Source organism: Plectropomus leopardus, chromosome 15 (assembly GCF_026936395.1).
Source record: "Plectropomus leopardus strain MGB_pleo_1.0 chromosome 15, ASM2693639v1, whole genome shotgun sequence".
In the NCBI taxonomy this organism is placed as follows: Eukaryota; Metazoa; Chordata; class Actinopteri; order Perciformes; family Serranidae; genus Plectropomus; species Plectropomus leopardus.
Window position 1 is genome coordinate 23,261,501 of NC_142190.1, and position 23,605 is coordinate 23,285,105.

Sequence of the window (23,605 nt, forward strand, 5' to 3'; positions counted from 1 at the left end):
TTGGCAATGGGGTTTCTCTAAAGGACCTAAAATCCGCATAAAATACAACATACTAGCAAAAATTTCAAAATTTACTACACACAAATTGGCTTCTTTATAACTCGCATCATTCACAGACAAAACACTTGTCTTTTGCTGGACACAAATTTCCCCACAAATACAACATGCTGCTGTTGTTAGCAGAAGCCTATGGCATTTTACATTGTACAAATTAGTATACTGGCTAGTGGAGTTTTCCTCTACTCATGTAGCCAGAAACAACAGCAACATTTAACAAAAGTAACATCACAAAATTTAGCTCCATTTTAACTCACAACATTTCTCACCAAAAAGTGTCTTTTTCTAGACATGTTTTCCCTACAAATACAACATTCTAACTATATAAGCATAAGTCTATGACATTTTATATTGCATAAATTAGCTAAGATCGGTGGAGAGCTTAATTTAGTTATGGTACTAATCACTTTGAAATAAAAATTGCAAACAAAGCCAAACATTTTCTTCTAGGCTTTTTGAAGCCCCACTCCCACTGGGGCTCTGGGTAGTCCCCCCTCCCCCACCACCACTACGACGCCCCTGGTCCCCAGGGCCAGAACCCTCTCCAGCAAAGGAGTTGCTTCTATTCTGCTTACTCGGTCTTACAGCGTGATTTCAAAACAGCCCCAAAGCACCTTTTGACAGCTGGAGAAGCAACAGTGCTACAGCCCAGTTTTAGTAAACAAAGCTTGGCCTTTCCAGGTCACTTTTTTTTTTGTAATGCCCATGTATTTGGGGTATAAAGCTAGTCAGGCATACCCTCACGAAAAGCCGCGCAGTCTCCCACCTAGCTGTTTAGACATCAACTCTGATGGAGAACGTGTTTGCTGTTCCCACTGAAGCTCTCACTGTGGGATCTCAATTCTAACAAGCTGACTCTAATTCAGGGGAAAGGATTGATTGAGGGTATATTATTATTAAAGGGATTCAGTTTTGATGAGATGAAAAGAAAACCTAAAAGCACTGTGGCACTGAGAATTTTTCTATGATGGGACACCTGATACATTTTTAAACGGCCCACAGAGTGGACAGATCATGATTCTTTTAAGAAGACAAGTATATCTGTCTGTCTCTGTTTGCTACCTGCCAACTGTCTTTCTCTGCACAGGATACTCAACTCTTTACCAGAGGTTTCTGCTCAGAAGCAGGTGATTATTTGAGAGTTCAGAGACTTATCTTTTCTATTCCCATATGATGAGGTGCCTCTTCATCACACTCAGCACAGCATAACATAAAAGGAACCTAGTAAATAAAAACAATTGTAAAGCGCTTTTTTAATCCCGCACTGGAAACGAGTGTCTATTGCTTTCTTTTTTAAAAGGAGATTACTGGATGGAAATGACAGATCATTATAAATATTGAAAAAAAAACCTTCAAACTGCTCCATAATGTGAGCTGTTTTCTAATTCCTTTGAACCGTTACACATTTCCCAAATGATCAAAGGCACCTATTTTCTCTGAAATGAGCTCTATCTGAAAATATCTAGTTATAACTGTAACATTTATCTCAGCTGTGGGAGAAACTCTGATTGCAATCACAAAATGAGCATTCTTTTATAGTTATAATGTTCAGTAACCACAGCACACAGGCTTGTGCCAAACTTATCTACCATAAATTTGAAATGAGAAATCTAAATGTGTGTGGAAGAGCACACACAATGCCATCCTGAAATATACACATTCATGAATACTGTGTGAAGCGTTCTATGAAGCGTATCTACGAAGAAGGACGCTCCTATTAAAAAAATGCATAAAAAAAATTTTTTTTTTTTTTCTATATTTGGTCTATATATTTGTACAAAACATGTGATACTGAACTACTTTGTAATTACGAGTATAATTGAAAATTGTTTCACTTTGAAAAAAAACATAATAAAACATTTATGGAAAAAAAAAAAATGCATAAGAAATCACCTGACAGCATCAGAGGTCCACTCAAAACTCACCATCCTGTAATTACTGCTTGCTTGGCATTGCTTCTTCAATATCTCTAAATGTCATCATTTTGCACAGTGAATCTTATGTGTTTGTTTAGTCACTCATTAAAACATGACCATTTGAAAGTAGCATCAGCCTAATGTACTCTCTGGTGAATATGGCTTGTTTCTTCAGTAATTGGTCTTTGAAGCTCGTGTATGTATCTACAAAGATGCACTTTCAGTTGTGACCATTTTAATGCAGCAATCTTCTGTAGTAATAAGTGATGTTTATTCTTTTTTCCTGTTTTAATGAGGCATTATCAGCACTGACAATCAGATGCTACATTTGCAGCTATAAAAATTTAATCTTTTCTAAATGATCTATCTTGTGGTACACTCAAGGTTCATTCATGCTCAACGTTAGATACAGAGACGGAGATGGAAAGAGTCTTCTGCTCATACTTTGTGTTCATTTCATCCATATTTGTGCATGTTTTCTGAAAGCTTACTGATGAAACGGAGCACTACCACTGGAGATCACAGGGGCACTGTTACTTAGGTCAAGCAAGATACTACTGTAGGAGACAAAGAACACATTTAAGAAATGGCAGTACAGAATTAATCAATAATATAGTGAAAATAATTATCTGTCCACATGTTGTACAGACCACCACCATCTAAAAGGTATATCATCATGACCTTCTTCACCGGTGCCTCGTTTGTTAGCGCCATCTATTGGCTGCATCTATGACATCATAAAGGACACATGGAAGTATGAGGGTATTGACCATGCTTGAATGTGACATCTAATTTAAAGGGATTATAATGCCCTAATATGACTGTTCATCTTGATTGCGGTCTTGGTCAATTACATGTGTCTAGTATCGAGTGCCCCAGGAAGCAAGAAGCTAACGTCGCCCTGGTCCCCTCGTCAAAAAGTCTATGATATTTTTCCATTGATTTTTGGATCATTGCAGAAAATAAGCCATGTGGTAGACCAACATTCACGCACTTCATGATAATGGTTATGATATCGACACGGTTTGTTTAGCTAGATAAACACCACTTTCAGGATTTTTGAAGCCTAAATGCAATCACCAGAAATAAAAAGCTATTGCTGGGCTAAAACAAACCACACTATGGTTGCATCACCATCACTATGAGGCTGTAGTGCCATGTTACATGCATTTCGACATGATGACATTCTGTATTCTCATTAAGCCACTTGTTAGTAATCTCCTTTTTTGAGACACATTAAAGCTTCGAGGCCCGCAAGCGGGGTATTTACTGATATATATTATGTCATAGAACAAAACTTGAAAGTCTCTTTGGACCTTACTTAAGGCTTCGAACCAAAAACCATTCAAAAAACCCACTGACTTTGATACGAAGGAACCAGTGGTACTGAAATGCTGAAGGATTTCTGGGTTTTAGGACTTATTATGAGTGATGTTACTGAGGCATCATTTTGAAGGTACAGCGTACAGTAAACAACTCAAGTTGGTAAGTTATCCAACCAATTAAACTGTCAAACTGGAGAACTCGGCACAAACTGAGTGAGTACTATACGAAAACAATCTAAGCAAGGATGCCACAGACTGTTATTTGGCTAAACTGTTATCTATAAAACAACACTGAGAGAAAAAAGTTGGAGTGCTGACCCCACACTGATGCATCCAACCTCGTACTTGGATTCTACCAACAATCTTGTTTACAAAATAAGTGCGTATATCTATGAACAGTTCAGACACTATAAATCCGTTGAAGCCCACAGAGATTCAAGCAATGGCTGGGTGCAGAATTTGTTTACAGTTTGACCTCGGCTGAGAAAGTGTTACTGAATTCCCATATTTCTTTCACATCATATAAAAATGAATGCCTAGAGCTATTTGCATAACTGAGTTATGTTGCTTAATGTTTCACAAGCAATCAGCTACTTTTAATTCTACAATATGACAAGACAAACTAATTTCTAATGCAACTGCAAAATAACAAACAATGCTTTAACACTGTGATAAGGAAATCACCATATTTACAAAGAAGTAAGATGAAGTAAAAGTTTTTAATTCTGTCCCCTTTTCCAAACTATACAATTACTTAACATTATGCATGGAGTGAACATAAAGATAACACAATACCCCAAAAATGGCAATTAGGCTCACAACGCACTTTGGTAATTGGCTGATTGTCATATGTATTAATCAAGAGCACTTCAAACGATGAAAGTGCTCTCATCATTACTTTCAATGTAGTTTGTTAAGGTGGAGTTTTGACCCCTTCATTGCATGATTCATCCCTCTTAATGAAGCTCCACTGTCATTGTTCCTCATATTGTGGTTTTGAAAAGAAATCTTGATATCCGAGGACAATTATAAGAAGTGAATTTTGTTCTGAGGGACATCACCAGAAAGCCCCAACTCCATGTAGCAATAAAACTCATCTATCATTCGTGTCCTTTACTATTTTCAACTCTCCCCTGTGGGCGCTGTTATTTTGACCAGTGCACCGCTTCTCTCTGTCTTCACCTAGTTTTAACAGTCTTCATCTTTTTCAAAGAGCAAGCAGAGGAAGGAAACAGACAAATGTGGAATTAATAATAAACACAGATGAACTACAGCAAATGACAACTTGGGTCTCCACAAAACAAGAAAGAATGATTTTATGAAGCTTAGTTTGAGAAACCAAAAAAGACAACCTCAACAGCCTCTGAACTCTTTTTGATTCCCCTCCGCTGAGCAGTAATAACGTGTCAAAGTAAGCAATCTGTCAGGGTGCAAGGACTTGGCAGATGCTGGGGGAAAAAAAAAATCTTTTCAGCTGGCTTTGCACGCAGGCAGCAGTCTTTGCATTTACTAGCAACAGTCCAAAGCTGGCAAGGTCAGTTTCACACTTTAAAAACTGGAAATATAATTTAAATGAGACAGTTTGAAAAACATCCAGGGGAGGATATTTGTACCAAACACGTCTAGTGACTGATAAGTGCAGCAGCCAGACGCTCAAACAGACACAAATACCGTTTTTGTTGAATGCTACACAATATGTTTCAGCTTTCAGTTTTGCAACGGAATATTAGTGTCCATATTATACTGCCTTATCCTTCCCTCAATTATCATAAAACACCAAATTTAAACAGTAAATGTGACTGAATATTAACTAAAAGCCACATCTGACAAGTCTGATTTCCTTCTTTCTTTTCGTCTTTTTAATATAAGAGCAACTGTGCCTTTAAATGAGTCTTCTGAGCTTTTGTGGAGTCGTGATGTCACAACATACAATATAAACTGAATAACTGTAACGTCGGCTAAAACTTCCACTAACACTTCTGACAACTGGCAATTGTTTTGAATTACAGATTTTTTTTTTTTTTTGCAAACTTGTTTATTTCTACAGTCATTTTCAGCCATAACTGTTTAAAGATATATAGTTAAACATGGTGGTCCAACCTATCTATTGTTTTTGCTATGTCTATTTTTGGTTCTGTGTTGCCTTGCTAGTGTCTTTAATAAACCAAATCTACAGCACAGAAAATAACCAATCTACTGCTTTGGACAGGGGACACTGGAAAACATATTTTAGCCACCAAAAAATTAATATCAGTCTAAGCGTGCGCTGGCTTTGGAATATTTTCACCACCACTTTACCTTAAACACTAAATGACTGACGCAACGGAACACAAGCAACTGTTCTTCAAAGTAAAATGACTGTTTTAGTAAAAGGTAAAAAAGTCAGGTAGCTTTGTAATAACGGCTTCATTTAACCATCAGATAACGGCTGTTTTATGGCAAGGTAGTAAATATAGCGCACACTTGTGATAATGATTTTTAAGGTGGGCTTAGATGGCTAAAAAACTGGACAATTAAGACAGCATTTGCTCAGCGCCATTTCATTTTATGTGCGTGACGCAGGGATATTCTACCCGCAAGTTATTGTAAACAAAAATTGGGATTCAGTCTATAAAGACAGAAAGTGCTGCTTCAGTTATTCTGCGGGCTGCAATGTCAAAGAAATGCTACACTACTGAAGACCCTGAAATACTGACCAATCAAGCAGACTGGGTTTTTTTTGGAGAGGGGGGGTCTAAAGATACAGGTGCTAAAAAAGAGTGTTTCAGACAGAGACAGAATACAGGTCTATTCAGGCATAAACATAAGTGTTTTTTTGGACATTAAAGCATGTAAACTTGTTCTAGTAGAAACCCAAATCACAAGCATGAACGTGAAAATGAGGATAACATGGATAATGAGGATAATGAGGATAATACTGTTAATATTAATGAATGTATTGGATTAGACTGGAATACATTATAAATGGTGAGTATGATGACACCTTTGATTCATTAACGTGCTGAGGCGTAATGAGGCGAATGATGAAGAGATGGTCCATATACACACACACATATATGTGTGTGTACATGTGTATGTGTTTGTGTGTGTGTATACTTTAAATGCTTTTAGTAGATTTTCCCCAAATACATTCATAGATACTGCTTTTCAGCCAATAAGTGGTTCTGAAATAGTTTAACATTTCAGTGCAGTTTGGAAATAATTTATGAATATTAAATGCAGAAAATGTTCTGCTTGTGGGGATGGGATCTATGATTTTATAAAGCTGTTTTTTGATGGTTATAACAAAGTGTCTATTAATGAGGGTCTAACTCCAGTTGTGATTTGAGTAAAATTTTGCCCTGTGCTCTGACAACAGGTGTGATTTTAATTATTACACCACATGCAGACGTTTGACAGATCTCCCCTCTGGTCTTCATCATGGCACATCTGTCCTGTGGCTACATGCTAAAAAGGCTGATTTCCCTCTAGAAAAGACACAGTTGCTGGCAGCTGCTGAGGAGTCAGTTGGTTCCACTGACAGACACACGTGTTTATCACCAGAAAACATTTTTTAGTCTACTGACTCATGCTCTATTGTATCTCCTTCTTGTGGGCATAATTTATTTGTTCCTATTTTATCTCAGTGTTTGGACTCACATGCCATTAATCAGTGAATCATACAAGCTGTGACAAACGCTGGGCCAAGTTTAGAATAATGGCACAGACAAGTAAAAACTTAACTTAAAAATAGACCATAAGAGGTTTATTTATATTCATTTTGGTTTTTTTTTTATTTAGTTTAATCAAGACTGTAGGATCAGAACTGTACCAGCAAGCTTCTTTGTGCTATTGAGCTCCATTAACATATCTCTGGAGAACATAGCTTCATTTTGGATAACAAATGGTTTTATCATTGAGTGTATAAATGATGGACGTGGCTACCTTGACCTCACCCATTGGTTTGTGGAGTGCCGTTTTGAAGCCTTGAGTTGGATCTGACTCATAAGCCCTTTCTACACAGCCTGTTCAAAGTGGGGATATTGTGCTGTTGCTGCCACTTTGCTGTTCTGTATAAAACGTATGTGTTGCAGAATGGGGAGACAGAATAGCCTCACCTTTAAGCCAGGAAGTAACAGAGCCAAAACGGGGAAGCGACAGCAAGAAGGGATAATGGAGGGGCGGATTTTACATTTTGATGGGGTGCTATGCGTGCATCCTCCGCGCGAGATTTTATGACTAATTAAACCCCCAAACCAGCTTTTTTTTCAGTTGAAAAAGCAATATGTATGTGCATTTAGTAGTGTTGTTGATGATTGTTGATTCAAATTTAACTCTTGACATTTGAGTGCAAAGTATTAAAATTTTACATATTGTGTTAGAAATATGCAAGGATATGAATATGCAACTGAATTTTGCTATTGGCTTCTGCATTAGCTCCATCCTTCAGACTGGGAGGTTGCTGCCAGATTTTTATCTAAAACCTTGTCCCATTGCAATCTTCTCTACCTGTTTCATGGAAGTAACTACTACATGATTGCCAAATACTTGAATGACGCTGTTGTACTAGCTCAAATTGCCAGACATCTATTGAAATATCAACTGAAGAAATGTATTTTCTAGTTTTACCTTTTTTGTGCTGTTTTTTCCATTGATTGAAGTTTCAGTTTTTCATTTTTCAACATGTTTCACCAGCTGCTTACTTCCAATCACTGGAAAATATTGCTCATTAATGCTGCTCCCTGTGCAACTGGTAGAAAATGATCTAGGAGTTTGTTATCGTGTGATTGCAGAAAGAGTGGACTAGTTTCCACTTTTTCAGTTAGCTGCCCACCTCACTTTGTCCTGATTTTTATGAGGCCAAAGGGTTTTTTTACACTGTGTTTATAATAGTAAATATAATACTTCTTTGTGCTATTAAGGGCAATTTGTGCCTTGCTGTACAGAGAGTGATGTTTGCTCTCAAATACTCAAAACATAATTTTCAGCTTGTGGATGCAGTTTTTATGAGTCAACTGTCTTCTGAACTGTACTGTAAATCTGAATGAAAATAAAATATAAGGCAAATCATATACGTCAATCTCTCTTTGTAATCATTCTTACGTTTATTATCTATGTACGTATCTCAGAATTTTGGAAATGTAAGCAGCTTCCTGGTGTCTGGATTTGGAAACTACAGAGGGAATGTGCACACTTTGCCTTGGATCATATGAAAAGTGACATTTATGCTTAAAGCCCCAAAATCTGCCTCCTGTACTCACTATGTGCAGCTGAAGATAGTCTCCGAGCCCGTGGGTGCTCTCAACTCGCACCAAGATGGCTTCCCTCTGCTGAGTGCTGAAGCCCACGGCTAACCGGTCGGCTCGGGTGCTCGGCCGCTCGTTGGGGGCCCAGGTATATGTAATGAGAGCCCCCCCTTTCCCAAAGATGTACGTGGTTCCAGCTGGGAAAAGAGACAGAGCAACAAAGAAAAAAACTGTTAGTAATATCTTGGGGTTTTTTTTTTCAGTTTTTAAAGTACCATCCCCAAGATAAAATTTCGATTCCTCCTACTGTCATACACAAACATTATCAGTCATTTAACAAAATAACACAGTAGGCAGCGAGAAACTGGGAAGGAAAAGATTTATTAGGGGAGGTCGGCTCTACTCCTAAATCACAGCTAAGTAGCCTAATTTGCAAAGTATGATGAAGCTTTACATTCACAGATGTAAACAGTTTTATGGTTCCACATGGCTCTCTCTGCAGACACCAAGGCTCGGTCCAACAGTGAGGACATCCAAAACTGAGGGCATAGCTTCGCCCTGCAATGATTTCATAGAGTGAAGCACAGACAGCACACATGGGGCATAGATTACACCGACCACTTGGCATATGTATGGTTTTTATTGTTTCTTTTTTTTTTTTTTTTTTAAAGGATTTTATATTATCCATTATTAAAAGCACCACTTCTTTCTTGTCAGTTCAGTTAGAACATAATGTACTTCTCTTTGAGGGTCACATATGCAACAAAATCAAGACAAGGCACTTGAGTTTTTTTCCTAACATGAAATATGTATCATTTACTGTAATTACCATTCACCAGCTCTCTTCATCCAACTTACTTCATCTCAACATCAAACATCATCTGCAGTAATTACAGCACTTACCAAGCTATTTCATATATGCATTTTATATTTTATAAGGGCGCCCACCCTTATTCAGTAGCCCCCCCCAGAAAATTTAAATAGGGGCGAAGAGATGGGGTCACTGAAAATCTTGGGGTGGCACACCAAAACCATGTCACAGCTGAATTGTAGGAATACTTTTATGCAGCTGTAGTGTATATGCTAGTTAAAAACTACTGTATGTCAAAAGAGTTATGGAATCACATACTGATATGCTTTGGTTTCTTATTTTTCATTTAATCTTAGTAATTATCTTAAGTGTATAAACTAATAGTATACCAGTACAGTTACTGTTTTAATGTGTTGTGTATCTATATATGTGTAAGGTGATTAATTGTTGTATTGTTGTAGGCTGGTTGTCCTTTCCCATTAAAAGACAAATATACAGCTTTAATTTGAGGGAGTAGAGAATTTAAGGAGCAAAAATTTACTAGGAACAAGCTTTCTCAATTACTTTCAATTATTTATGCGAGGGGGTTAGTGATTGTATCGGGGTGACTATAGCCCCTCTTGACCATCTTTCGGTGGGTCACCGCACTTCTTCACATGTTAAAAAAAGAAAAAGAAAAGCCGACCTATTCTATTATTTTTCATTTCCACTAATCACCCTAAATCCTTCACACCGGACGTTTAACATATAGTTATGTAGGTTAGGTTTAAGAAAATAAACATGGTGATGATGAACCTTATAATAACTCAAATTCCTCTTGGTTTCACACGGGACACAACCATCAGCCTTCTAGTGCAAAGTCCTGTGTTTGGTTGACCCATCCACCACCATAACTTGCCGCCTTACATGGATTTCGCTCTTTATACTACTTCCATCTTTTGATTGCAGCCTACACAATGATGTGGGTTATATATACATTTTGGTGAATTATTTTTCTTAGGTTTATTTAACAAATACATGAGATGAGCCTGCGCTGATACAAACACTGCAGCAGCATCATCCCTGTAACTTCCAAGAATAATGTTAGCTTTTACTGTCCAGTTCATTTTAATTCAAAATATGAAAAAGAAAGAGGCAAACATTAAGTTACAGTTTTTTTTTTAGAGAAGCATTGTTCTAAACCTCATTGAAAAGTCATCCACCTGTATTACACTACTGAGCAAGTGAATAGCAAAGAAATAGTGTTAAACCTTTATCATGCAAGTTATTCATCTGTCCTCTGAAAGATTCGGCTCTCCTTGAAATGAATGAGGTATGTTGGTGTTAATTCTTCATTTACAAGTCTGACTGGACTTGCTAAGATACCTGAGAAATCCATGAAGGCTTGCGCTACAATCCATTTGCTGATCAGCTTGTAAATCAGAGACCTTATCACAATGTGATATGATTTCTTCCTAACCTCTCAGTCACCCCAGATTGTTCATTAAATATGAATTAGCAAAATTTTTTGGTTTGTGTGAGAGAGGCAAAATCAGAGCTATAATCCATTTTATACAGTCCATGCAGGTTCAAGTTGGTTTTCTCAGGGGGTGGATGTTCTTTTCAAGGAGTTTGGACTGCAACTGTTATAGACTGAAAATACCGAAACCAACTGCCTGCCTCAGATGAAAACATCTCGAAAACAGACTTGTGGTCATTACGTTACAGGAGAAAGAACAATTACCTTTAATAGTACATCACAAATACATGTTATTCTGGGTTTGTTGTAACACCTGAAATCTAAGTGTTGTTTTTACAACTGATATGTTCCAGTACCTGAATCTCTTAAGTGAAGCACGGAAAAACACTTGAGACAAAATTGTAGCCTCAATTTCAACCTTGTATGAAGACTTGAGTACTCTTCTGCTCTGTGTAATGGGCACTTACCACACAGGTTTCTTATTGACAGGATCTAACTGCTGACTGGATGCTTTCTTAACAATGAACACTTACTACTAGCTTGAAAACACCTTGTACTGACTATGACTTTAATTAAAAGGACGGGTAATGGTTATAAAGCAAATTATTTCCTACTGAGGTAATCTTAATTCATGTCTGGGATTTGCAGTCAAACGTGATCCGGTGACATTACTGTGATTACATCAAGAGGTCTCAGTGAGTGGTTTTATTCTTCCTCTCAGTAAATGTTATCTGCATCTGGCTTCTTAGTCTGCCCTCATTTCTTCTGAATGAAATCACTTTTCATTCTGTTACAGTGAGTTTAGATCTCTTTGCTTTCTACACAGATATGTAATGGATTTCTGAACACATTATGAACCCATGTACAATCTAATACATTTTTAGTATCAAATACTACTATACTACTGCTTATAATGTATGCCCCAAAATAGCAGTACACCACTGCAACAATCTCAACAAAAATAAAACTTAAGGCTTCAACAGGCTATAACACTGCATTTCATTATACTGTACAACCCTTCATGATTTCTAGCTTTGTTTGTTCTCGTGAAACCAAACCAAAAAAGCAGGTAAGCCGTGATGTGGCCACGCACCTTAAACTGAGACCCACTTTTACATCAGGTCTCATTTCAAATTTCACTTTGCAATATAGCCTTGAACTACAATGTTAAATCAGATGCTCAGGAGACTCAAACCTCGTTAATTTTTTGTACCCAATTTTGGATGCCTGAAACCCCGTCCTGACAGATCATTACACAAATTAAATCCAACAAGGTTGTGAATGAAAATGTCAAAACTGGATCATTTTGACCTCAACTATGCTATTGACAAGCAGCCTCCAAAAAATGGCACACATGAATTTATAACATGTGAAACACATTTTAACTGTGGAAAAAAATGTGGATTGGCATAATAGATGAAATCTATTTCATGATTTTACATCTTATAATGCCTTCATGTCATATGGTATGGATGGTAGATTTGTGAAAGATTTCCTCATTAAAAACTTGCGATTGTCATCAAGATAGTTATATGATTACAAAGCTGGTGGCCTGACGATTAAGATATTGTGCACTGTTATTTTAACACCATAAGAATTAAATTATATTATTTGAGTTTTTATTACACTGAAGTTCTTCGGATGATTGGAGGCATCCAAATTTGATTGATTTTCAGGGACTTCTGTGTTAGTAGGTGCCAAGTCAAATATTGGGCATCCAGAAAAATCTGGATTTTCAAATTGTAATTATGATTTTTCGGTGACATAAACTCCACTTACAATTTGGAAACTCTAATTACACGACTGTTGATATAACATGACCGCGGCATAAATTCAAATGTAATTTCATCCCTACTCATCATATTTTGTCGCAAAAGGCTTCTGAAGGTGATTTTCATCCTGAAATATGTTAAGTGTTTCTTTTTTTTGTTTGGTTATAATTATGGTGCTGCTTGCAATTGGTTGGATGAGTGTGTCTGGAACTCGACAGTGCAGAAATAGGTACTCAGAATAACATCACTAGCAAAAGATGGCAGCAGCCATATACAGAAGGCTTTTGGCTTCATATTTGAACTGTGGGGTTAAGTGGAGACACATCATCCATCTTTACATAGTCCTACAGTCATTGATGCAGAGGGGCTACATTTGGGTTTGGTTTGGTCTACAAAACTACTTGACCAGGGTCAGGAAAAGATCTTCAGTCAACTCACTGAACAATCAACTGACACGACAAATAACTATTAACTTGACTTTTAGTGTTGCACGGGACACAACACTAGTCTCCTTGGTCAAAGTCCTGTGCTTTTTGGACCCATCCATCTCTCCTCCAACCAAGACTTTCTAGCAATTTATACTATGCCTGCTCTAAATGTCTAATAATGATGCAGATGGAGTTGGATTAAAGTCTGGTGTGTCTCATTCTGACATTAAAGGGTGCATCATGCTTCCATATCTGATACCAAGAACCGCAGCCGAGTACTGTTATTTGACACCCTGGGAGTAACACTAGGCGTATATTCACATGTAGGCTACATTTCGTTTGTATATGTGAAACCATGAATTGCCTCTGTGTTTTCAAAACACTGTTGAAAATGCGTAAAATGATTTCTTTCAACAGAAGAGGTTTTCCTTTGTCAAGAAATCACCTCACTACAAACAGCTAATGAACACGGGAACCATGGTGTTTTGTGCAGCGCTGTGGGAGCGTAAGTAGACAAAGGGAAAGTCAAAGGGTTGATAAAAGGTTACACGCACCCTTGTAATGTGCATCATGAAATATGGAGTACTAATGCACCTGCAGGAAATCACGCAAGCATCTGTCTATAGACGGCAGTAACTCCTGCATTAGTCATAACGTTAAAGCATTTCATTACACCTTTCTGCCTCCCTCTTCTGCCTCCTGCTATCTCCGTTCTTCTCTCTGTGGTAGACCTGCGTCAAATAAAGCAGGCAGTAAATCAGTCTTGTTAAGATTACTACAATAAACATCAGGGTTCTCTCCCTTGAAGCAGCTCTCCTCTCTCACTGCCGAACATCTCCCGGGAGCGCTCTGCCCATCTCTCACGGCCATCCAATGCATCTGTGCTTGAATAATAAGGCTCCCTAGGAGATTCTCTACTGTGATGTGTGCTGTATATTTCACATCATCATTAGTTGGGAACCTTGATAATTAATTACACTGTACCTAGACATTGTTATACTGTTGGTGTCTATCATATTATGCATCAATATTATCTATGCTGTGCAATATTCACGGTAAAATTTAAACTGCAAGCATATTACAGCCCTATTGTGTGTTTAATACATTACAAAGGTCAGCAGAATCATATAATGCATTTTGCAGGCATTGTGCCGTTGTAAATGCAGCTCAGAAATGCCTAAAGAGCGACCACGATTGGCTGTCGTGTCTTAAGATCTCCACACAACAAATGTAGCAGTATGGATTCTTTGTGCCAAGATGCATGCTACCCACTCAAACATCCTGTCCTTTTCATTTGTGCTCTCAGCCAGCTGAATACGCAAGAGACGAGGCAACATGCTCATCTCATAGGACTTGCAAAATACACTGAGACGCTAGTGATGATTTGCATCACAACGTAACAGTTTAGATTAGAATACACCCCCTATGAGCTTTCAGTCGAAGGGAATCGGACAATTCCTGTGGCCTGAGTGATTGAGAGTATTAGCTCTCATAATATTACTAATCATGACTCATGCAAATGGCAACTAACATCCCCTGTAACATTGTGAACACAAGGAAGGGAACAAACAGTCGGTTACTCATTCTCTTATAACACATTAATCACCATTTCCAGTGATTATAATTTCCATTAGCAGAGTAAATTTATACTTATATGTAAAGAAGTATTTTTCCAATATACAAAACTGTTACATAAAATCAGGCCATCCATGCAGGAGAAAGACACAAATATTTTTTTAATTGGCCAGAGAAAACAGAGAAAAAGGGTGCTTTTGCTCAAGAGAAAACCTACAACTACCAGAGTGTTATGTCAGACCAATAAACGGTCCTGCTGGTAGGTGACATTATATGGAATGGTCCGTGTGTAAAAAATGGCAGGAGCTGGTTCGATCTCGTATTACAGTTAAACTGTAAGCTAAAACATGTTTCTTAAAACAGTTGAGGCAAGAAATATGCAACTCAGTAACTGAATCTTAGTTTATATTTGATCAGTGGTGCTTAGTTTTAATATTTGATCTTTGCTTTTCAGCCCCCCTTTTTTCACTGTGCAGGAAGCAGTATGGCTCCCACTTCCTGTTAACAAACTCTTGCTAATATGGCTAAACATGGCCTAAAAATACGTTCCCAAAAATATATTAGGAGAAAAATAGGCAGTGTAGCAACATTATCTTGACTTATACTTGATCAGCACTGCCTACTTTTAGTGTTTAATTGCATTTCGGTATGACTTTGAGAGAGAGAGAGAGAGAGAGAAAGAGGGGCGAGTAAGTCTCTTGATCCATCTCTATACCCTTTGTGTCCATGGTGGTGGGCAATATGAAAATGTGAAAGCACAGTCATTACTTCAAGCAGCAGCCTGAGAGCTGGCAAAACACCGCCAAATGACATAATTTACATCATTTGGTGGTATTTCTATAAGGGGGAGGGGGGGCAATATTTAGACGCTGGTTAGATGGATGGAAATTTACCATACTTCATCTACACATACCACCTGCATTGTTTTGATACAAACCTGGTTGAAAATCAGCAATGTAACCCTTTTAAGTATGCCTATGGGTGTATATGGACAAGGTTTTTATAGGTAAACAAAGTTTCTGAGTGGTGTTCAGTCAGGCAAAATGACTATAGTGTTTAAGTGCAGCACAGTGCAAAGTATGCTGTGGGGGCAAAGACAGTTCAACAAGGGCACTTTACTGAAAAAAACTAAACTGTTTGACTAAGAATATGAACTCACATAAATCTTCACACTGTGAGCAGTTTTGCAGAAATGGAGAGTTATGGAGAGATATTAAGTTTGAATTTGTCGTCTGACTTATGGCATCTGAGCCACACTTCTTCCATGGTCTATTAAATGCAGCTCAGTGAAATGATGAGAATGAATGGCGCAGCCTAAAGCCTGACAGAGAGGACATACGATCCTCAAGTTAAAATATGGTGGTCAACTTAGAAAGTGACATCACATACTTAGCACTCAATCTCTTAGCACAATCAGTCACATCAATTGAATTTGATCAATTAAAAGCTCCACTGAGAATCTTGTGAATCTCACATAAGCGCAGATGTTGCAGTCGCGTGCAGACTTCAGCTGTATTATGGTTGAACTGCTGTCTCTGCTGCGATCACGAGATATATCCAGACTGTCAGTTTTTAAATTGAATGTCTGCAGCTCAAAGAGCCTCAAACTACCCCCCTCTTCTATAATAATGTTAAGGTTTTCTCTCATTCAACTTTCAGATGATTTGGGTCGTGGTGAAACTGGGTTCAGATGTAGTTCTGAAATGCACCATTAATGCTTCCTCCTACAGCAAATGCCACAAAGACATTTACCATAATTGCACCAGAAAAGCTTTCATGGAAATAATACCCATAGCCTTTCCTATATAGCTTTTTAGATTTATGTCTCTCAGGTTTTTTTTTACAATTCATACTGGAACATTTGTAATATTGTCTTTGTTGAAATCAGATGGTCTTTTTTTATATTCAGATCTGTAACTGTACCTGCATCTGCACAAAATACTTGGATTTTGAAAATGTATTATATTAATGTTATAATCCTGAATATTTTCTCGAAATAAAACCCCATTTTTGATGCTATATAGGCTTATGCTGTTTTTCCCTATCATGAGTATGACAATGTTATAAGAGTGAAATACTAAAATTTAGTTGTTGTGTTTTTTTTTAAATTACTGCAGACTGAATGTTTTCCAGCTATTTAACATCAAAATCATTCGACTGGCAATCATCTACAATCATTATTCAAAAATCCATCTACAGTTTGTTTTGCTGGGATGTAAACAGATACACAGGTTGTTCCTCTGTTGTATTTCTGACAGGTAGTTTCTCAAGGAGTGTTTGCTGTCATGTTAAACGGCGGATGTTGTTATCATGGTAACCATGGGTGTCACAACACTGACTTGGACTTAAATATTAAAGATCACAACTTAAATATTAACACTTCATATTCAGTGAAAAATCTGACTTCTGAGATCCTGAAATAGACATGCAATACCATGCAATGGTAAGCACCGTTGCATAGCTGTATGGTGGAAACAAAGAAACATGCATTATGCTGTTTTGCATCCAGGCAAAAAATGAATAAAAAATAGCTATGGCAAGAGATAAATCTCTGCAGAGCTTTGAGGAATTCACTACCCTAAAATACTGTAAAGTAATTCCACTGCACAATTCTCAGACCTACATTTTGTCTTCCCAATGGCTATGGTTTCCTAGAAATCATTTTGCAGCAGGTGCAATCATTGTTGGTTGAGTACTTCTGTTGTGCTGTTTGCAAGCCATTTATACATTCTACTCTTGACTCGTCTCTTCTTTACTCGGAGACGTCAAGAATGAATGAAAAACATGCGGTTATATTTTTAGTAGAAGCATCTCTGTTGCAGCCCAACTTCATGACAGTAAAATGGGTGCAAATTTACATTAAATGTCCCCCTACTGTAGCTTTATTACATTTTCATAAAATGGGGAACAAAGAGATTACTGCATTCCTTCGCAAGTGAGTCAGAATCTTAATATCCAGATGTCTGACATTGAAGCAGAGGCTTACGATACAATGTAATGGTACAGCAACGCAATGTACTCTATAATGTGCTTACTGCAAAAAACATGAAGCTCTATCACATGCCCGCACTTCTTTAAATAGACCACTACAGGCACCCTCTCTGTGCAGGTGTCCATGCATTCTTCCAGCAATTATAATCAAATCTGTCTTTTACTGTTAATTTGAAGATTGCTTTCAGTTGTTTATGCCTGTTTGAAATGTTCCATGCGGGCAGGTTGACATGACAATGCTGGTCTCTTATCATCCTTCACATACATCTGTAACCATACCGGAGACGACAGTGTTAATAATGTGCTAATTAGAGTGCTCATGTTCATGAAAACATTAATTTCAGACTTTAACTAGTTTTTAATGCTACTTTTTTGTTGTGTGTATTTGGTGTGTGTATTTTTACCACACCAGAGGAAAAAAAGAGATCAGTATCAGGTTGACATATCAACATAATAATTATCTAATTATGGCATGAAATAATTTATTGATAGAACATAAAACATTTAATGTTAAAATTGATAATTTATTGTTTTAACATAATATGCTTCGCGGTAAATGATTTGTTAAATGATCATGTTATAATATGAAATATTTGGCTATAACATTAAACTATTTAAAATTTTACCAAGACAAACTGTAAGAATATGAAAGGTTCCTTGTTGTAATACGTTATTGTTATAACAATAACATGTTATTGTAATAACATAAAATTTTCACATTATTGCCTGACACTGATCAGTTTTTTTTTCTGATGTGGCAGCAGCATGTTTCCATATTTTCCTGACATTTTTTTTAGGTACCTGAAGTTCATTTTAATAATAGGCTTAACAAGCATTTTTTTACTGGAGGGGTGCACATCCTCCGCCAGAAAATGTTGAGTATCAAATACTTAATTATCGGCAGTCTGGTAAATTTTTATACAGAAATGTATGCATTTTATGCATCACCCTACCTTGGTAGGGACAAATACACATGATCTAAACAACCCAAATCTACGCCTATGCTTTTACTTGAGTGAAGGACCTGAGTACTTCTTCCACCACTGGCTATATTTTGCTAAGACTGCAGCCCTTGCATTTCCTTCGTGCCTCACTTTATCTTTTATCTATTATAGCGAATGCTTTCCTCTCTCCAGTTCACATTCTCCTGTTTGTTCTGCTTTGCTGCAGATCTAGAGCAGAGCACCTTGGTCTCTGATTTTTGCTTGTACATGCCGTCCTTTGCCTTAAACCACTTGTTTCACCCTCGCCATGTTGGCAAAAACTCAAAATGACCGGTGCAATCAACACATTTGGTTACAGAACAGCAAAGATGGTGATGATAACTCAATATTATAAAGTTATAAAATTCACAAGCAGCGCCAGAGCAAACCATATTCACAATGGAAGCTTGTTTTTATTGCATGTGTGTGATTGTACGTGTAAGTGTGTGTGTGTGTGTGTGTGTGTGTGTGTGTGTGTATTCCAGCCTGCCTCACTATCATCCTCGAGGGTAATGTAATATGTGACCTCGAGGGAATTGAGCCCTCTCTGATAGACCTTTCGATGCCCCTGTCCCTTTTGCTTTCCCTCTCTGCAGCTCAAAGATATAAACATTGTGTTTTGTCCGACTGCCGGACAAGCATTACTTTTTACACTTAATGCATTGATCTAAGGATAGCATGCTTTCCGTTACATGAATATTGAATTGAGACCAAAGATATCATCGGTGAAAGAAGCTCACTAAACCTCCACTTGAGACATCTCTCAGGAAGCATTAGCTGCCCTTTGCTGTGCCACAGACAGACAGTTCTTACACTAACATGGGGGCCCTGGAGAACGAAGTGCAGCAGATTTTCACTGAGTGTGTTGAACATGCGGGTGTGATGAGGGGTCACCTACAGTGCGATCTTTCTTGCATTCCAGTTGAGAGCATACAAGGTCTCTGGAACCGAGGGTCATTATATTGGCTAGCACTCTTGCAGTGACGTACTTTTGGGGTTAGTTAAAAAAAACACTGCATAAAATCTGCTTTGAAACAACGTTGCATTCAAGAAGCAGGCCTACAAATAGTTGAGGATGGTTACACAAAATAAAAATGCCTCAGAGTTATCATGGCAGTGCAGGGTCAGAATATGAACTGAGGAAGACAGTAAGCACGTTAGTTACATAATATGTCTCAAATCGGGATTTGGCTTCCCCTGATATGAGAAATCCTTCAGTCAATGTGTTAACATTCTTAATAATGTCCTTTTAATATCTGGTACACTCATGTAGAGTATTTTGCTTGGCACACAGAATTCTCATTTTTTATTCATTGCAACCCAGATATAATGCCTAAATTGTGTACACCAACATTAACTGAAAACATGCTGCAGTTTTTTGTGATCAGGGGAGGATTTGAAAGTAATTATCTTGATAAGCACTGCTACTGTGGCAATTTTACATTAAACTGTCAAAGTTTGAGCTATAATAGAGGTCTCAAAATAATGAAATGGAAACTGGGGGCTTTTCCATCAGACTTCAGGTGATTTTCCTCGGAAATTTTATGAAGTCATTATTTTTACACAAAGTCGAGGTATCATATGTCATAATGTTGAAGAATAAAAAACACAAAAAGCATACTTTGGTAAATTCTCATGCACCACGGCCACTGAGCCATAAGAAGTGTCTTGTGCTTGGAGGGGTTAAGTTGGACAATTTAAAGGTACACTGGTCATCTTTGAACAAATGCATTAGTATTATACTGTAGGGACATAGAGGTATATACAATTAAAGGCTGAGTTAAAAAAAAAAAAAAAGGATATACTTTTGCAAGCTTTCAAAAAACTTGACAAAAAAAGTCTATGTACTTCTGGGTCAATTCAGCACCATGGAAATGCCCACAACAATGGAAGGCAATCCTGTTGTGTAAGAGGGCTATAGAATTTATTTTAGCCAAATATATAAAGACATTAGGTCCGTGCTGGGTCTAACCTGTGGAAAGGCAGCAACAGAAATGTTTCTGATTTCCGTCCGTCCCACTCTGCAAACTTTCTGTTGCTGCCGTTACAAAGGTTAGACACACTGCTGCCTCTGGTCACCAGCCCACTGTGTCCTCTGGTGCTAGGCTATGGACAAATTCATGCTGCTATAGGTGCTAATTGCAGGTTCATCTTTGGAGCTGCCGCCTGCTTTCCTGTTGTTGAATTAGTCTCTTAGCAGCAGGGAGTAATGTGGGGACTCCATGGGGTGTGCTAGCTAGATAACTGGATTTATTAGTGGTCTGATAAATTTTAAATTCATCAGATTCGGTACCCCATTTTGCTATCACCTGCTGTGTGAACCCAATTTCTGTGAAAGCACAGCCATCAAGGTTTTCATCCCATGGAAGTGGGCAAGGTTCCATCCAAAGTAGGTTGGAAAAATGTCAGAAGCTGCCAGGTCAGAGTGAGCTTTGTGACAAGAGTGTCCTCTTGCGCTAAGTATTTTCTTCAAATGTCTTTCACTTATGATAAAAACCGTACCTACTGCAAAACACTGATTTTAATCTTTGTATTTGAGGCCAATCTCAAAATAAAATTCTATAAACCTCTCTCATTGCTGTTGTTGTTTCCATGGTGCCAAACTGGCCTGGGAGTACATTGACCTAAGTGAAAAAGTTCTGCAAGATCTCATAAAAGTACAGCTTTTTTTTCAGCCTTTGATATTTTTCCCTCCTCCCTTCATGGGCTCCGTAGCATTGCAATTTCTTGTTTTTTTTTGTTTTTTAAATGTAAGGCTAAAACAACTATTTTCAATTAATCTGCAGATTATTTCCTCAATTAATTGATAAAATGTTTAGTCCTAAAATTACAGAAAATAGCCAGAATCCAAGGTGATGTCTTCAAATTCCTTGCTCTGCCTGACTTCTGGCTAAAAATCCAAAAGATTCTGTTTACAATTATATAAAACAGAGAACCAAATTGGAACCAAATAGTAGTTGGGACTTTTGCTTAAAATTACTTTAAAATCAACCCAACAATTAGTAAACAATCAAAATGGTTGCAAATTAATTTTCTGGCAATTGAAGAGTCAATTAATCGACTAATAGCTGCAGCTCTACAGACTTGGCATTCTTTCACAACTTGAATACCCCTAATTGAGTACTAATTTGCTGCTGTCTCATCCTGCTTTTTCACTTCTTGCTGTTCTATAATCTGGACGACTCCTCATAGACACACTGGGATCATTTTGTGTTCATTATTTGAACGAGTCTGTGTAAGAGCATGCCATATCATTTAACCAGTATAGTGTATTAATACATGCAATAACCTGTGTTTAGGATGAGGAGTGTGAGGCATTGCAGCAGGGTAGGTGGCCTATAAATAGCCATAGCCCAGGGGCCTCCAGAAGTCTTTGGCTAGCCTCGACACACACACACTCACACACACACACACACACACACGCATACAAATCTGTTATATTAAAGCAAGTGTCCAAAAATTATAGCTCAGTTGACATAATCCTGGCATTTTTGACAGTTTATAAAAATCAAAGTTGGATTTCTGATCTAAATGGTTCATGCTTCTGTGATAACGGTTACATAACTCAGAACATTATGCCAATCAATGTTAACCAATCTGCATATGCATTCTACACTGAGCGTTATAGCACTGTGGACATGACTTGTGAATCTGAAGTAGTATCTGTATCATTTATGTTCTAGTAAATTGAATTTCTGAAGCACGTACTTTAGAACAACCTACAGTAAAAAATCTACAGTAGAGGTAATTGAAAATTTATCAGCAAGTTCTTTGAAGTGTTTTTTTTATAGGCCTGTTTGATCACAGGCTGTGCCGTGCCTGTAAAAGCCTGGTCCAGAATGATATGGCTATAATAGCGCAGATGTAATTCATCACATTTTTTTAGCCCATTTTTGCAACTGACAAAACTGCTGTGGTGAAAAAGACACTACAAATCCATCGGGCCTCTTTTTATAGGACATAAAAGTGAGTCTTTGGACAGAAATTTCAGAGTGCAAATAAAAGGGAGCAATGACTTTGGTGTCAGCACTTTGAAGGAGCCTAATCAAGTAGTGTGGCCAATTTTCTGTAGATTATTGAGGATAGGTCAATACTTTATATCCCTTGGTTGAAACTGCAAAGATTATCAAGACTGATTTTATATGAAGTTGAATAAAATTGCTGCTATAAACCATACAATAATTATTCTAACCACCCAAGGAAAACAGAAAAAAGAGATATCTATTTCATTGCTCACTCTACGTACATGTAATCGCTTCACGCCTGTTACGTGCCACTAATTACAGTGATACTGTAGCAATCACCTTTGACACAAAACCAGCTCCATTACAGGGAGTGCATTACGCTGCTTAAACAAACAACAACCTCATGGAAAAAGATTAAGAGATTTGCAATGATGATTCACCACGCTATTGATGTGCATTTTGCAAAATAACAAACCCAGCTCTGCTGGTGCTGGAGGATCTTGAAAAGCAACACAGCAAGGGAAAGGGCAACAACTACTGATACTGATGGCTAAATAAAGGAGTTTAATGATGCACAGAGGCTGCAGCAAATCCAGAGTTAGTGAAGGGTCCATTATCCCTCTGAAATGCCACAGATATGTCAATGCAAAATAATGCAATATGAGAAATAATGAAACAGTAAGTTGAGAGAGTTGGAGGGAAATGTCTTACCATGGCCCCCTCTGGTAAGAAAAGGCATCCTGTTGATGGCAATAGGAACGGTGCCATGCTTATTGTGAAAATGGTGGACATGGTGCGTGGTGCTGAGACTAGAAGACACACGTGCTGTTCCAGTCTGGATGGGGAGTATAGTAAGCAAGGCGAACCAGAAGGCTAGTCTTGAGCAATAACTTAGGCCCATGCCTAGGCTACAGCATGACCAGCTGCTCCGCTGTCCGAGCACAGGGGTGGCTGCAAAGAGTCTACCCATGTATATTAGATCCTCATGGGCCCAGGACAGACAACTTGGCTGAGCTTTGGTCTCTGACAGTTCAACTTGAAGACCACAGGGCATCTCAGTGGCAATCTGGGCCCATTTCTTTCATAATCCTACAGTTT

General features: G+C 37.9%; 1 protein-coding gene across 5 annotated transcripts in view; it reads right to left on the minus strand.

The window, feature by feature from the left end:
• The window catches only part of nrxn2a (neurexin 2a), a 159,588-nt gene that overhangs the window by 19,500 nt on the left and 116,483 nt on the right, over positions 1-23,605 (minus strand). For all 5 annotated transcript variants that reach the window (XM_088088851.1, XM_042499087.2, XM_088088849.1 and 2 more), the window contains one exon: positions 8,539-8,720. In XM_088088851.1, coding sequence (XP_087944977.1) covers positions 8,539-8,720 — 182 coding nt within the window. The remainder of the gene's footprint in view (positions 1-8,538; positions 8,721-23,605) is intronic.